Source organism: Sylvia atricapilla, chromosome 9 (assembly GCF_009819655.1).
Source record: "Sylvia atricapilla isolate bSylAtr1 chromosome 9, bSylAtr1.pri, whole genome shotgun sequence".
Classification (NCBI taxonomy): Eukaryota; Metazoa; Chordata; class Aves; order Passeriformes; family Sylviidae; genus Sylvia; species Sylvia atricapilla.
The window spans coordinates 12,976,749-12,991,236 of record NC_089148.1 but is presented as its reverse complement, the minus strand read 5'-3'; the positions used below and the strand labels follow the sequence as shown (position 1 = coordinate 12,991,236).

The following is a 14,488-nucleotide window of genomic DNA, read 5'->3' as shown; positions in this document are numbered from 1 at the left end:
GCGGGCAGGGCCGCGGGTTCGAGTCCCGCCCCCGGCGGGTGGGACGGGCGGGGAAGGGGGCGGTGAGGCGCCGGGGGGCTCGGCCCGGTTGGGGCCGCCCGCTGTGGCCGGGCTCCGACCCCTCGCCCACCAGGCTCGGCGGGGGCTGCTGCTCGCAGAGATAGTGGCGGCAGGGAAGCGGTGTTGCCCGGCAGCTGCTTGCCCTCTACCTGCCACCAGGCCGTGCCAAAGCCGTGCCAAAGCGGTCGCGGTACCCGGCCCTCGGCTGACGCACGGCATCGCCAGCCCGGCGCGGTGCGGGGTTCCCTGCGCTCGCTGCCGGGAGATGCTGTCCCGGTCGGCGCTGGGATGCGACTCACAGCGCCGGCAGCCGGGAGGGAGACAGGGAAGGAGAGCGGGAGATGTCAGCCGGGATGCGGGATGGGAATAGGTGGAGATGAGGGTGTAACCTCGTGAGGCAGGAATATGTGATGAAGACCTCGGGAGGAGGAATCCCAGGGTGCGGTCTTTCCCTCCCTCTTCAGCCTGAGGTCCCGGCGTGGAGCCAGCCGGTGCCGGGGGCTCGGGGCGGGCAGCAGCTCCCAGCCGGTGCGGCGGCGAGCGAAGCGTTCCCGCGGGATGCTCCCCTTCCCTTCCTTTCCCTTCCCTCCCAACAAGCGCTGCCGTGATTTGGCAGCCGCTCGGACTCTGGACCTGCCTCTCCGCCCCGCATTGGCTGCCGCGGCCGGTGCCGCCGGGGCGCTGGGGGACACCGGAGGCAGCGGCTGGCGGCTCTCACCGGGACGATGAAGCTCCTGTGGTTGGGCGTGGATGTGTCCAGGGTGCTGCACCTGGCCGCCGTGTTCTGCCTGACATGCGTGCTGCTGAAAGCCATCCAGCTGTTCCACCGGCGGCGGGAGCTGCTCCGGGCGCTGGCCGACTTCCCCGGGCACCCGACCCACTGGCTCTTCGGCCACGTCCACGAGGTGGGGGAGAGCCGGGTCTGCGCTGCCGGGAGCGGGGGGAAGTGCGGGGAGCAGCTTTCTTTCCCGGGGGGCGTGTGGGAATGATGCTGGTGGGACTTGTCCCCGTGGTCCGCGAGAATTGCTGGGTAGGTGAGAGGTGGGCATCCCTTTTCCCAGCCGGGCCGATGTGCTTTCCCTGTCTGTGATGCTTAGCGAGAGCACGGCTCACGCAGAGCTCCCGCGGGCTGCTGCAGGCTGCACGGCGGAAAAGGGTGGCGGCTGGCTCGCAAGCAGAGAGCGGTAACACAGTGTGGCATAGGCAGGGTCATCCCGCGGTGTGAGCCGGCAGCGAGGCTGGAGGCCACCGCCGTGCTGCTCTGTCCCGGGGCAGGCTCCGGTGGCACCTCTCTGCTCCTCTGACAGCCGGGCCAGGGCCGCTGCCGCTCTCCCTGCGGCGCTGAGCTGGGGAGATGCTGAGCAGATGCTCGCTGCTCCCGGCATCCAAAGGCACTTTTCCCCGCCGGCTTACACCGGCCTCACGGCCAGCTGAACCGGACAATTTTGGGCCACGTTTCAGCCGCAAAACACAACACAGGCATTGCACCCAGTGCAGGGGCTGTGGATCTACTTTGCATTAAGGTCATGACTAACGCCACTTACACAGGCGAGCCGTGTCTGGTCACTGGTGGCGCGGATGACTATTCCCCGAGGTATGCACTTGCCCACACAGATCACCACGGCTGCCTTGGCAAACAGATCTGCACAACCCAGCGGCAGCCTCAGGAGGTGTAACTGAGCTTGCCTGATGCAAACAGCTTTTCCATACGTGCTAAACGCCGCTTAGAATCACCTTGCCCTCTGCTGGGCTCTGCTGATGTCCTGCCGTAGCCACTTCTGTGGCACATTAAAAATGCACCCTGAAAAATGTCTGGGAAATCAAGAGACCTCACAGGGCTTGTCTCTGTGCTGTGGCAGCGCCAGTTTTGCTGTGCTGGACGGGACAAGGAGTCTTTTGGCAATGTAAGCATGAAGATGGGCCAGTTTCAGGGCTTTGTTGCACTGCCAGTTAGACTTTAAAACTGCAGTTAAATAAAGTATGTTCTACTGTTTGTTAGATATGACTGTTTGTCATGGCGGAAATTCGATCACTTGTGGCAAATGCTCGCTGTCATCATGCCTAGGTTGTTCAACTTTTACCTCAGACAATGTTTGTTTGAGAATTCCTTTTTCCAAGATTTGATAATTTGCTGATTAATACCGCTGAATTCCCCAAAGCCTAACAGTTCGCCGAGTCAGCAAAGAGAGCGGCAATGGTCTGGCACACATCGAACACAAAGTTTGCACACACCTGGAGGAGGACCTGTGAGCAGAGGCAGAGCACTGCCATTTCCTGTTCCGCTGATTTAACTGATTGTTTCCCAGGTTTGATCCAGGCCACTTTAGAATATCAAATGTATTTGTCATGCTCTGGGTGGATCTTCTGGGAATACATCACTTTTTTTTTTTTTTTTTTTTTTTTTTTTTTTTTTTTTTTTAAGGCCTTCCCTGGGTATTAGTCTCTGCTTATCCAAATCACTCAGTAGAAACGACATTAAAATATCAGGAAGAGCTTGTGTGGAGCTGTTCAGTCTCACTGCAGCAGCACGACTTCGTGCTGCTTAAAGCCCAGAGTGACAAAACCCTGAGCTGAACCAAACTGACTCCCCACGGGAGTGGTGGCAGCAGAGGAGGGCAGGGTCACTGCCTTGCTGGCCCAGGAGGGTGTCAGTCCCTCGGCAGCTTTTTGTCCACTTCTGCCCCGTGTGGGGAGGAGCCAGCCCGGCTCTGGCTGCGCCCCGCACACTCTCCTGCTCAGATTTCAGCTCCTGGGTTTTCTCTTTCATTTGCTATCAGTGTGTAGTCATTAAAAATGCCCTTAAGCCTCTTCCCAGATGCTTTTAGTGTTGGATCCATTTCAAAACTTGCATTTCAGCAGGAGATTAGGCAATTACCTTTCTTTCTTAGACCCAAGTGGGGTTTATACTTTTATTTTCAAGCCCCTAAGGGAAGAAGAAGTGATGTTCTTTCATGCAGAGCCGGGTAGCTGGAGCCCTGATTAAGGCGTGAGAGCTTTCTATTCCTCTGCAGCTCACAGAGGAACACTTTACACCCTCTGCTCCAGGAGTGCGTGGTGCAGCAGGTTACTCATCTTGAGGGTAACCTCTCCTCTGAAATAAACCCGTTCAACCCTCTGCCAGCACAGGGATGGTTCTTGATAGCACGAGCCAAGGGTGGTGCTCCAAGACAAGGTTGGATGCAAAGGCTTCTAGGATTAGGACTTCTGCCAGCGAGGCTTGCTCAGCATCTCCCGGTTACTTCCATTATGTGTTTGGAGGTTCATGACAGGAGAAGCACAAGCAGCTCTATCAAAGGGACTTTACGTGTTCAAGTGTCACTTAGCTAAAGGCCAAGCCCTGTTCCAAGCCCTGCTTCTGCTGGCATTTGCTGAAGAGTTGAGTGCTGAGGGGGGCTGCCTCCTTTTGCCCCAAAACTTGATCCTTAAAGTCAGAGAACTTGATGCTTCTATTTATTGTGTTCAAAATCTTGAAGTTGAGTAAGCAAAGTTGAGCTTTCTGTAATAAGTAATAACTAGTTGTAGTTCATAATTCTGCTGCATTTGGGAGTCACATGGGATGTGCTGCAGGGACCCCCCAGCTTGTGAGGAAGGTGGGGCTCAGCCTTGAAACTGAACCTGGACATGCCCTGGCAGACGCCCCATGACTCACGAGCACCCTCTCCAAGACCACACGTGGCTGATTATTTGATGTGGGTGATCTCAAGCCATGTCCTGGGTTGAGAAACACCAGCCAGACTAAAAGCTGAGATAACTCAGCACTAAAGCAACTGAGCAAATATTCACTTGATACAGTCAATAGGGTCACTTTGAGGCAGATTTCTGCACCAGTATGCTGGTTTAATTAACCTTCAAGCTTCAAGTCAAAGCAGCAGCAGCTACGTCGATGTGGCTTACCAAAATACTTCCCCCTGCATATTGGCCCAGAGTAGTTTCTCTTCAAAGAAAAAAGAATCTTAAATGATTTTGTCTCTGTGATTTTTTTTTCCCTCTGGCTGTGACTGTGGATCTTTCCACTTGTTCTTTGTCTATTGCCTGTGCATAACAACATAGGCTGTAAAAGCAATAAAGCAGTGATTACTTTGGAGTGAACCTGCCGTTGCTGCTGATACGAAAGCTGGTGCTCATGTTGCTCCTCAGATTGCAGCTTCCAAGGACAGGAGATAAACCTTTCTAGGAGCACCAGCTCTTCATTGCCTTTAAAATTCAATTCCCAGGAATCAATGAATTCTAAATGTACTGTTACTAAGCAGCATTCCCTTCTCTCTACAGTCCATTTGGAGTAATTCTGTTGAATTTTTCCTGGACACTGGCCTTCTCCACCTAAATATGTGGAGGGGACTGTGGTTTCCCACAGCTGCACTGGGGCAGACCCAGCAGTGATGCTGTTGGCTGCTGTATTTTCTCCCAGCTGCAGGATGCTAATTGCTCAGCCATGTGCAAGTGAGGATATAGTTACATGCCACAAAATGCAGATGCTGTCTGGGGCAAATCTGGGTCTTCCATGGGGTGGCCATGGAAAAATAGCAAATAACACATATGAGCTGATAGGCACCACCATAGTGCCTAAGGATATTCTCTAGCTTAAGGTCAAGTGAAAAGGAAGAATTATTTTACAGAAACTTTAAAAGCGGCAAACATCTCTGCTTCTCATGCTCTGCAAACACAGAAGAAAAACACCTTTTTTGTCCTTACGTGGTTTTGTGCTCAGAAAGACATTGAACTTTTAGGACAATGTACTGGGAGATTTTTTTTTCCCCTCTAAATCTGTGTGTTCTTTCTCTTTTTTCTTCTTGTCATCTAGTTTCTCAAGGAGGAAGAGGTGCTGGACAAGGCAGAGATCTGGGCACAGAAGTACCCACATGCTCACCCTATGTGGTTTGGGAGTTTCTCAGCATTCCTGGTTATCACTGATCCCGACTATGCCAAGGCGCTGTTGAGCAGAGGAGGTGAGAGATTATGGCTTCAGCTGGGGAGCAGCAGCCCCAGCCTGCAGATTTCCCATGCCAGCCTCAAAATTCATAGCAAGGCAGGGTTTCACAGAGAGGTTTTCTTGCACAGATCATCTAAAGGCATGGAGAAATACCCCTCCTTCCTGCTGTGCCCTGCGTACTTCAGGCACAGGGCTACAGGGCTGACCTGGCTCCAAATCCATTGCTGGAAAATCAGACTTCCTCAAGTGCTCCTTGAAAATTTAACTATTAAGTGCCTGATCCCAGCAAGGAGAAGACACATAGGAGCTTTTTTTCTGGGTTCAGGGTCCTGGCTACTACTGCAGAGAAGTATCTTTAGTGCATTGAGAAGAAAGGTGGCTGAACAATGGTGTCTGAGAGGGTTAATCATTTATCAGACTGTGCAGACTTTGGACTACCAATATTCTTGGTTTTTTCCAGTGTGAGCATCTGCTTTTATACATATTTATTGCAGTTGGCAGAGACTAAGTTGTTTTGTGTGGAATTACTGGGAATTCTGCAGGGATGCCACTGATTTTGCTTCATACCCAACCAAAAGTGAGAGCCTAGAAGGTGCTTTCAGCTGCAAACCTGGATTAGTGCTATGGAACATTTACCATTTTATTTTCTCTTTCTTTATGTGTTTTCTACAGATCCCAAGGATAATATCAGCTATAAACACCTTGTCCCATGGATTGGTATGTATTCCCAGGGCTTTGCCTGGGAGAAATGATTCTGAAGGTAGTCAAAACCATGCTATAAATAAACAACACTGTACCTCTTCCTTGATGGAGTTGTAGCTAAAAGCTTCCTGAAAAAATTACATTTACTGAAAAAGGTGCTAAGTAGTTCTATTTATTTTCAAGGAAGGAAAGTTCAGACATAACATATGTACAAATACTTACATGTCCATAGATAGCAAAGACTGGTGATGGGAGAAACTTAAATTCATTGGAGGGCTGGTGAAAAATGTATCTGCTGTTTTGAACTTCTCTTTTCCAGTAGGGTTGGTGTTACTTTTCAGAGACACCATTGTGCCATTTTGATGAGCATGGCTTTGCTCTGCTCCAGGAACCCTGGGGCTGATGGCAGCATTTGGAAACACCCTTTCACAGCAGCTCAGATGGCAGATTTAATCACACTCTGTGCAGGCTGAGGCTGTGTTTGCAGGTAGCTGAGAGCATCCTGCTTGTGCCCAGCAAAACATGCCTTGCCTGTGTTTCCCCAGGGAAAGGATTGCTGATCTTACATGGGCCCAAATGGCACCAACACCGAAAACTCCTGACTCCAGGGTTTCATTATGATGTCTTGAAGCCGTACGTGGGCCTGATGGCAGAGTCTACAAACGTGATGCTGGTAGGACTCATGATGCTCCTCTCTCTGCTCTGTTTCCTTTTCCCCATCTTGTCTGGTTAGGAGGTAGATGCTGGAGCAGGGTTTCCTTTATCTGGTAATTGTAAGGTATATCCTGATGGTCAGTCTTTCTGGGCCACCCCAAATCCCTGTCCTTGAGCTGGAAGGGATGAGCATCCCTTGGAAGTTGAGCAACCCTTGCAGGTTGAGCCTCCCTGTAAATGACAGTGTTCTGGTACTGCCTTGGGATCTGTGGCTGAGATTTCAGGATTAATGTTACTGCCATCCCCAAACTGTGCATGATCTCGTTTTCAATGGCCACTTCTCATAAGGCGTTTGTCTAAATAAAGAATTGAGGTAAATAAATGATCACAATAAATCCACCAAAAATAAAGGTTGGCGAAGAGCTATACTGTGACCTGGAGTTAAAGGGTATTATTTGCTGTCAACATACCCATGACTGGACTTCAATCCCTGCCATGCCTCATAAACAGTGAAAATGTGTTACTCTTCAATCCACTGGTACTGGGCAGGATGGAAACCAGTAGGAATTACAGGAGACTCAGGGCACCAGGCTATGTGCATATGACCTGGAGGAGTCTGGATCTATTGCTATTCCTTCACCTCTCTCACTCCAGCCTCCCCAGCAGCTTCAAATAGATCCTGGCTGGATTCCTCCTTCTGGCCCAGGGAGCAGCCAGGAGCCGGGGGCTGGAGAGCCAACCTCAGGGGGTTTGAAATTCCGTGTGCACAGCGCCAGCTGTGTGAGCCCATGCCACCAGGTGGCAATCGCTGCATGTGCTACAGACGTGCCTCTGTCCCCATAAGGCTGGTTTGGTGCTGTGGAGCTCCGATGTGACCGTGCTCCTCCCTCCCCTCCTTTCCTCAGCTTTTAAGTCCACTCGTTACAGCCGAGAGAGGACCGAGGATTCATCATCACTTCGTGTCTGCTGGGGAATAGAGGCAGGATTTATAGTTTCTCTGGGGATCCCCTATGCGAAGAGTTGAGCAAGAGCTCCTGTATTACGTGCTGGCAAAACACACTGGCACAAAGACTGTGTGACACAGAAAAAACCTTGCTCCAAGGCTTGCATCTTGGGCACCAAGCTCAAATATGTTCAGGAACACACCCAGGGAAGCCCAATGCCAGCATATGCTGCTCCTGTACAGAAAAACACACTACATCCTAAGAAAGACTTAGGTACTCCCCATCACCCAGAAATGCACCTGTCCTGGGCTTCTCCAGGATGCCCTTGCCTCAGGATACGATATAGCAGGGCTCACCACCACCAGGATCCAAGAATAGCAGCTGCCTGAGGCAAATCTCATATTAACCATCCCACTCCTGGCTTCTCTGGGATTTTGCTGGTAGCTAAGAAATCCCCTTCTTTTTTTCCAGTTCTCTGGGATGTGTCTCTGTCTGAGCACTTTAACCAGGGAGTGACTGCAGATCATGCAGAGCTGACCCTTGTCTTCTCATTTCTGTCTCCTTTGTGCCCTAGGATAAATGGGAAAAGCTGGCAGCAGATGGGAAGCCAGTGGAGCTCTTTGAGCATGTCAGCTTGATGACTCTGGACAGCATCATGAAATGTGCCTTCAGTTGTCACAGCAACTGCCAGACAGACAGGTCAGTACTGGCTGCCCCAAACCCTGGCAGGAAGTTTGCAGCTCAGAAGGGAAATGGGCAAATTGCTCATCACTGTGCTCCCAAATTTACAAGCTTCCTATTCCTCTCTCTCCAGGAAAAACACCTACATCCAGGCTGTCTACGACCTCTGCCACATGGTGCACCAGCGCCTCCGCATCTTCCCCTACCACAATGACATTATTTACTGGCTCAGCCCCCATGGATTCCAGTTCAGGAAGGCCTGCAGCATCGCTCATGACCACACAGGTATTCCCTGCTGGCATCCTCTCCCAAAACTTGGAACAGAGGCAGTCAGGTCATCTCCTTGCCTGTGCAGTGACCCAGCCCAGAGGCTCAGAGCTGAGATCCAAGCAGGGCCTCAGCTTGCAGTAGTGGTCTGATCCAGGCATGAAGCAAAGGGGCCTTGCAGCTCCTGGGTCATTAAACTGGACTAATGGAGGAATTGCCCTCTGGAAATGCTCCTCTGGCCTGGGATGAGCACTGCAGGCAACACCAGTGCAAGGAATGATTTTCCATTCCAAGTCAGGTGTGATTTTCATGCACGAGGGGCGTGTAAAGTAGGTGGGAAGTCCATGATGAACAAAGAAGTTTGTAGAAATACATGACAATATCCATGGCATTTGTTGCCATGCTGCTGAAAAAGCCAAAGTGCCTGTAGTGTAGAAGCACATTTCAAATGCATCATGGACTGAGCAGTGCTCACCTCCTTGGGTGAGGTTTGCATTCAAAGGAAGGATAGTTTTGCAGCTTGGCATCTCCTGAACCTGCTGAACCTTTAAGCCTTTCTCCCCCAGACAAGGTGATCCAGGAGCGAAAAGAATCCCTTAAAGATGAACGGGAATTTGAAAAGATCCAGAAGAAGAGACATTTGGACTTCTTGGACATTCTGCTGTGTGCCAAAGTGAGTGGCAAGGAGTGTATATATGGCAGAGCACAGTGTGCAAAAGCTTTTGCAAGGGTGCCACAAACCACCAGAGACCCCCAGGACTGCACAAGCCATTAAAAAAAAATTATCCCAGTCCCTCCCAGTTGAAGGCATCTTTTTGGTATACAAAATGCAGAGAGATTTTGTAGTCCTAGTGGTTTAATATGGGGAGATAAAGAGTTTTAAAAGTGAAGGGAAAGGGTCTCTGAATTCAGTGTGAACAGACATTGATTTTGTTTACGTGTATCCCACAGGCATCATCACGCCCTTTTTGCAATAGCTGAAAGAATATAATGGCCCCTACTGGGATATTCACATGTTTATATATATGTGTGTGTGTTACTGTAATACATATATATATTTTATATATATGGGCCACTGAGAGTGTCTCTGGACTGTTAGGATGAGAATGGAGCTGCGCTGTCTGATGAGGACCTGCGTGCTGAGGTGGACACGTTCATGTTTGAGGGCCACGACACAACAGCCAGTGGCATCTCCTGGCTCTTATACTGCTTGGCAATACACCCTGAGCACCAGCAACTGTGCAGGGAGGAGATCCAGAGTATCCTGGGGGACCGGGACACAATCCAGTGGTAAGTTTGCACCATTTCCTCTGCTGTTATCTCTTTTCTTGTCATTACCATTTCTAAGTGCGTGACATCTTCAAGGCTCAAAAGCTGGGGTGCTAGAGGTTGCTGCATGCACAGGGACTTCACAGAGTGGAGCAGATCCTTCAGATAAGTCTGCCACCTTGGAAAGGGCATTCTGGATGCCATCCCAAGTCCTGGGCCACGAGGCAGTCCACTACTCTTTGCTCTCTCAGAACATCATAGATGTGCATTTCTCACTGTCACTTTGCACTTGAGCTTGTTCCGTGGTTGTTCAATTTGTTCCGAGGTGTCCCGGCATCCCCAGCCTCCAGCAGCCTGTGGCTGGGCATGGTGGGGGGAGTGTGGGGCTCAGCCTGCCTGTCCTGACAGGGAGGACCTGGGCAAGATGACTTACAGCACCATGTGCATCAAGGAGAGCCTGCGCCTTTACCCGCCCGTGCCCGGCGTGTCCCGGCAGCTCAGCAAACCCATCACCTTCCCTGATGGACGCACCTTGCCTGAAGGTCTGTAAATCCCACTCCTGCTGCACCAAACCCCTGCTCTCAGGCACCAGCTGCATCCTTGCTGGCACAGATGTTCAGGCAGGGCTGTGCAGATGTTGGCTTGTTTCTTTGCCAGTGAGCCCTTTTCTCCTCCTCAATTGTTTTCCAGGCAGCGTCATCGCAATAAGCATTTACCTCATTCACAGAAACCCTGAAGTATGGAAAGATCCTTTGGTGAGTTTTCTTTTCATCTCCTAATAATTTTTTTCCCTTTGTGATGTAGCTCTTCCCATGTCCCCTTCGCCTGTTGACAGGAGAGAAGAATTCTCTCTCTGCTATGGGGTTCTTCAGAAATTAAGGGATGTCACACTTCTCAAGATACCAGTCAGTACTGTGTTCTTTAAATAATCGCTTTTCCTTGCTGCATATTCTTCAATTCCAGGTGTTTGACCCTTTGCGTTTTTCCCCGGAGAACGTCTCTGGCAGGCACTCTCATGCCTTTTTGCCTTTTTCTGCTGGAATGAGGTAAAGGGAATTGAACACTGAAGGAGTAGTGCAGAGACCACCACCTGCAGTCCTGGCCCTGCAGAATTACATAGTTAAATAGTTAAATGAAGATATAAGTGTTGGTGCAACAGAGGGGTTCTGATAGCAGCAGGAAAAATGGGAAGGCAGCATTGCCAAGCCCCTTCTGGGGATAGAGAACTGTGTCCCAGAGCCGTGGAACATCCTGTTGGCATCCTGTAGGGAGCCTGCAGCATCCTGAGCTCACCTGCTCTCCTCTCCTCCATGCAGAGACTGCACCCCACCCTCCTGCCCTTTCATTCCCCCCTTTCACCCCCCCTGCCAGTCCTTCCCTTTGCCCTGTGCTGACTGCACTGGGGTGGAATTGGCTGAGCTGCTCCGTTTGTCCGCAGGAACTGCATCGGGCAGCAGTTTGCCATGAACGAGATGAAGGTGGCGCTGGCGCTGACCCTGCTGCGCTTCGAGCTCCTGCCCGACCCTGCCGAGCCTCCCCTCAAAATCACTCGGATCATCCTGCGCTCCAAGAACGGCATTCCCCTGTATTTAAAGAAAATCCGCTGATGCTGGAAAACATCCTGCCTTCACCAGAGGGAGGGAGCAAGCGGATGACGGGACGGTGTTTCTCTGGGCAGCAGTGCAGGGCAGGGTTTGGGAATGGGGATTCCTGATTTCAGTGCTTTGTCCACCAGCTGAACGCCCTTTCCAGGCTATTGGCAGGCTGGGATGACATTGCACAGACCCTCTGCCCCAGCGCTCTGATCTGAGAGCAGCCAGGCACGGCCACGCTCTCTGTCTCCTTGCACTGCAATATGGGCTGGCCCGGCCTGGTCTGGGAACATCTGCAGGTCCTGCCAGCCTCCTTCTTACCAAATCCTGCCTTCACACTCGTGCCCTGGCCAAATCCATGACCATTTCCAGCCCTGCTCCGTCATCAGCACCTTCCTCAGTGCCTAGAGGTCAGCCCTCCTCTCCTGCAGTGGGGGCAGCCTGTGACAGACCTCTGTCCCACTTCTCACACTCAGCGGGTCTCTGTTTTGTTGGAAGCACTGATTCCAGTTTGGGCTCCGAAATCATGCCCAAACTGCAAAATAGTCTGTAATTTTTGTCTTAATAAACCAATAATTTTTCCTGTAAGAGCAGCTGTGTTGTTTATATTGCTGGTGCTTGCCTGCTTCATCACAAATGCTGTGTAAAACCCCTTTAGAAATGGAAGGTGGAGAGAGGAAGCCTATGAGCAGCAAGAGACCACCCTGGACAGGGCAGGAAACTGCCTGTGGGTCTCCAGCCAACGCAGCATCTGCTTCCATGGGCAACTCTTTAACAGGTCCAATAATCAATAATCAGTCAAAGTTCTGATAGTTAGAAAGTGTGTCTGAGGGGGTGGAGATCCCTTCTTTTTTTAGTATTATTTTATATTCTTAAGCTGATAAAATTACAAGAGTTGGTACACTGGAGGAAACTAGTGAGCTGTCCTCTGCCTCTACAGGAATCATTATTGGGATAAAATATCACACATCAAACTGTGAAATCCCAAAAGCTGCTGTTGCAATTATCATCACAGTGATGTCAGCTGCAGTTCCAGGATTGTGAGAAGGCTGCTGTGCAGTTAGACAGCAGCTGACTTCATACAGCCTTCACCTGCAGAGGCTGGTTTGCAGGGATGTGCTGGGACAGCCCAGGAGAAAATCCACTTGCTCCAGCTGCCTGTCCCCTCTTCAGACAGGAGGTGCACCTCTTGAGCTGAAATCAGAATTATGCAATGGAGAGAGACAGATGATGCTTATTAAAATGTCAGAAGTTATGAAACTATGAGACACTAAAAGCTCTTTGGAGGGCCATGTCAGGATACAAAATTATCTTGGTAAATTGAAAAACTGCTGCAGTGAATGGGATGTGAGTCCATGAGCACAAGAACAGGCACAGGCATTGCACAAAACCAAGAGGAAAAAAGACTGACAGGCAGCAATCTCTCCAGTGGATGTTCTGTACACGGAGAGACAGAAAAGGTAATATGAGTCAATAATATCCTGCTGTTTCCAATCACAGCAAACATCTTACTTGGATGCATAAACACAAATATTTCTCAAAAATTTTTCACTTGTGTCTCTTTCAGCACATGAAATGAGAAAGTGTCCTTCAACCCTGCTTGCAGATTTAAGTATAAAAGCAACTGCATCTACTCCAAGCTTACATACTCTAAAGTGCAAAATGAGAAAATTTTTAATCAAAATAACTGAAGTTACCAGAAGTAAATTACATACATCTCTGTATTGGATGCAATTTTCTTAAAAAGACAAGATTTGAAAAAAAAATACCATCTAAAGAGGAGTGGATGAACCTTGGCATTCCAATGTGAAAGATTAAAGCACAAGCATCTAATGAGCAACAGCAAAGGCTGAAATCATGGTGTACCTACTGAAAGAAAGTAGGTTAAAGGAGATCACACTAGGGGAACTTGACATAACAGTCCTGGCATTATGTAAATAAATGGCAGCTGCTAAATTGCATCTGGGTAGATACAGATTACACAACATCGAGCACTCCCTAAGATTTCTCAAGCCCTGGCACAGGTTATCTGGGGAGTCTGCAGAGGTTTTAAAAGTTGGTGACTGGTTTTACTGAATACTCCAGAAGCCCAGAGGAGGTAATGGATGTGGTAGAAGGCTGGGGAAGGTTTGGTTTTGTTTGGTTTTTGTGAGTGGACTGAACTGGGAGTACAGGAAAAGCTGCACTGCTGCTGTCCCAACTGGACCATCCAAAACATGAATGTTCCTGGCCCTGGGATGGAAAAGCCTGACTGCTCCTTTCCTCATCCTGTTCAGTCATTGTCTTCTTCATGACTTTTCTAATTCACTAAAAAGCTATCTCGTCATATCTGAAGAGGAAAAGGGAAGACACTCTGCAGCATTCTTACTGTCCTCTCAGAGTTGTGCGTCTGGCTTCTTCACATGAGAAGGGAGCAGAGCCTGGGTACCCCTGCAGCCACCCAAACCCAGCATAAAATCTGCTTACAAATCTCTCCTTGGTGCTGTCACCCCCCAAGGCCAGAAACAGGAGACGATCTGCAGAAAAACAGCACACGTGGCAGCCCAGCTCACAATTTCTCTGGGCCACAAGGGCCGGCACTGCAGGCCAGCTCTCCATGCCAGGCCAGCCAGCCTGCATCCCACATCCTGCATCCCATATCTCATATCCTGCATCATGCCACATCCTGCATCACAGATCTCCCGTGGCTGCCCTGCTTCCAAACTGGAGAGCAAGGCTGAGGCTGCAGCAGGGCCCCTGGAGATACTGTGCCCAGTGCCAGAGCGAGCCAGATCTCTCCAGATCTCTCCAGAATGTGACTCCTCGGAGCAATTCCCTGCAGTTACCTTTCCCCTCCTAGGTATTAGAGATATAGTATTAATAAAGAGACCTTGTCACATGGGATGTATTGCTCACTGCAATAAAGACAGTCAAGGACCAGTTGCAGGAAGTTTATGTCCTTTTACCTCCTTCTTCAACCCTCCCCTACTTTCTGCAGGAAGGGTAATTGCAAAGATGGTGGGCTGACCTTGGACTGTGCGATTCAGACCTTCAGATAACTCTTTCGACAAGCACTCATGGAGCGGCTGTACAAGGTGCAACAAGTGAAGTCTTTGTTTCAGTTAAAAACATCTCAGATTTTTCTCGCGGCGGTTTTGGTTTTCCGACAGCAGCAGGGCAAAGATGCCACCTGTTCCTGCAGGTTTTGCTTTCCCCACAGGTTGTCACCGGCGCTGTGCGGCCACATCGCGGTCAGTGAAGGGTGTGTGTCTGTCTCAGTTGGCTGGTGGCACTTTCTCAGCTGCTGCCAGGCGTGCTGGAGGCAGCAGGAGCAGCAGGGAGAGCAGCTGGCTCGCAGCACCAGGAATGCAGTCCCTGCACAGGACCCACCCCGCTCTCCAGGCGAACTC

General features: G+C 50.3%; 1 protein-coding gene across 1 annotated transcript; it reads left to right on the top strand.

Annotated features, from left to right (window-relative positions):
• The first annotated feature begins 50 nt into the window (after nucleotides 1–50).
• On the top strand, nucleotides 51–11,851 carry LOC136364833 (cytochrome P450 4B1-like). The gene is made up of 12 exons (XM_066324929.1): nucleotides 51–965; nucleotides 4,862–5,006; nucleotides 5,663–5,707; nucleotides 6,238–6,365; nucleotides 7,865–7,989; nucleotides 8,105–8,256; nucleotides 8,805–8,911; nucleotides 9,338–9,528; nucleotides 9,916–10,049; nucleotides 10,198–10,262; nucleotides 10,471–10,553; nucleotides 10,946–11,851. Exons 1-12 carry the CDS (start codon nucleotides 786–788, stop codon nucleotides 11,112–11,114), a joined length of 1,524 nt encoding a protein of 507 aa, XP_066181026.1. The 5' UTR covers nucleotides 51–785; the 3' UTR covers nucleotides 11,115–11,851.
• Nucleotides 11,852–14,488: the final 2,637 nt, after the last annotated feature.

What these genes read in the sequence shown, in the direction of transcription:
- LOC136364833 (XM_066324929.1), top strand. Translation starts at nt 786, where the DNA reads ATGAAGCTCCTGTGGTTGGGCGTGGATGTGTCCAGGGTGCTGCACCTG. An exon ending in AGTCTACAAACGTGATGCTG is followed by an intron (nt 6,366 to 7,864) that starts GTAGGACTCATG and finishes TTTGTGCCCTAG; the next exon opens with GATAAATGGGAAAAGCTGGC. An exon ending in AGCAACTGCCAGACAGACAG is followed by an intron (nt 7,990 to 8,104) that starts GTCAGTACTGGC and finishes CTCTCTCTCCAG; the next exon opens with GAAAAACACCTACATCCAGG.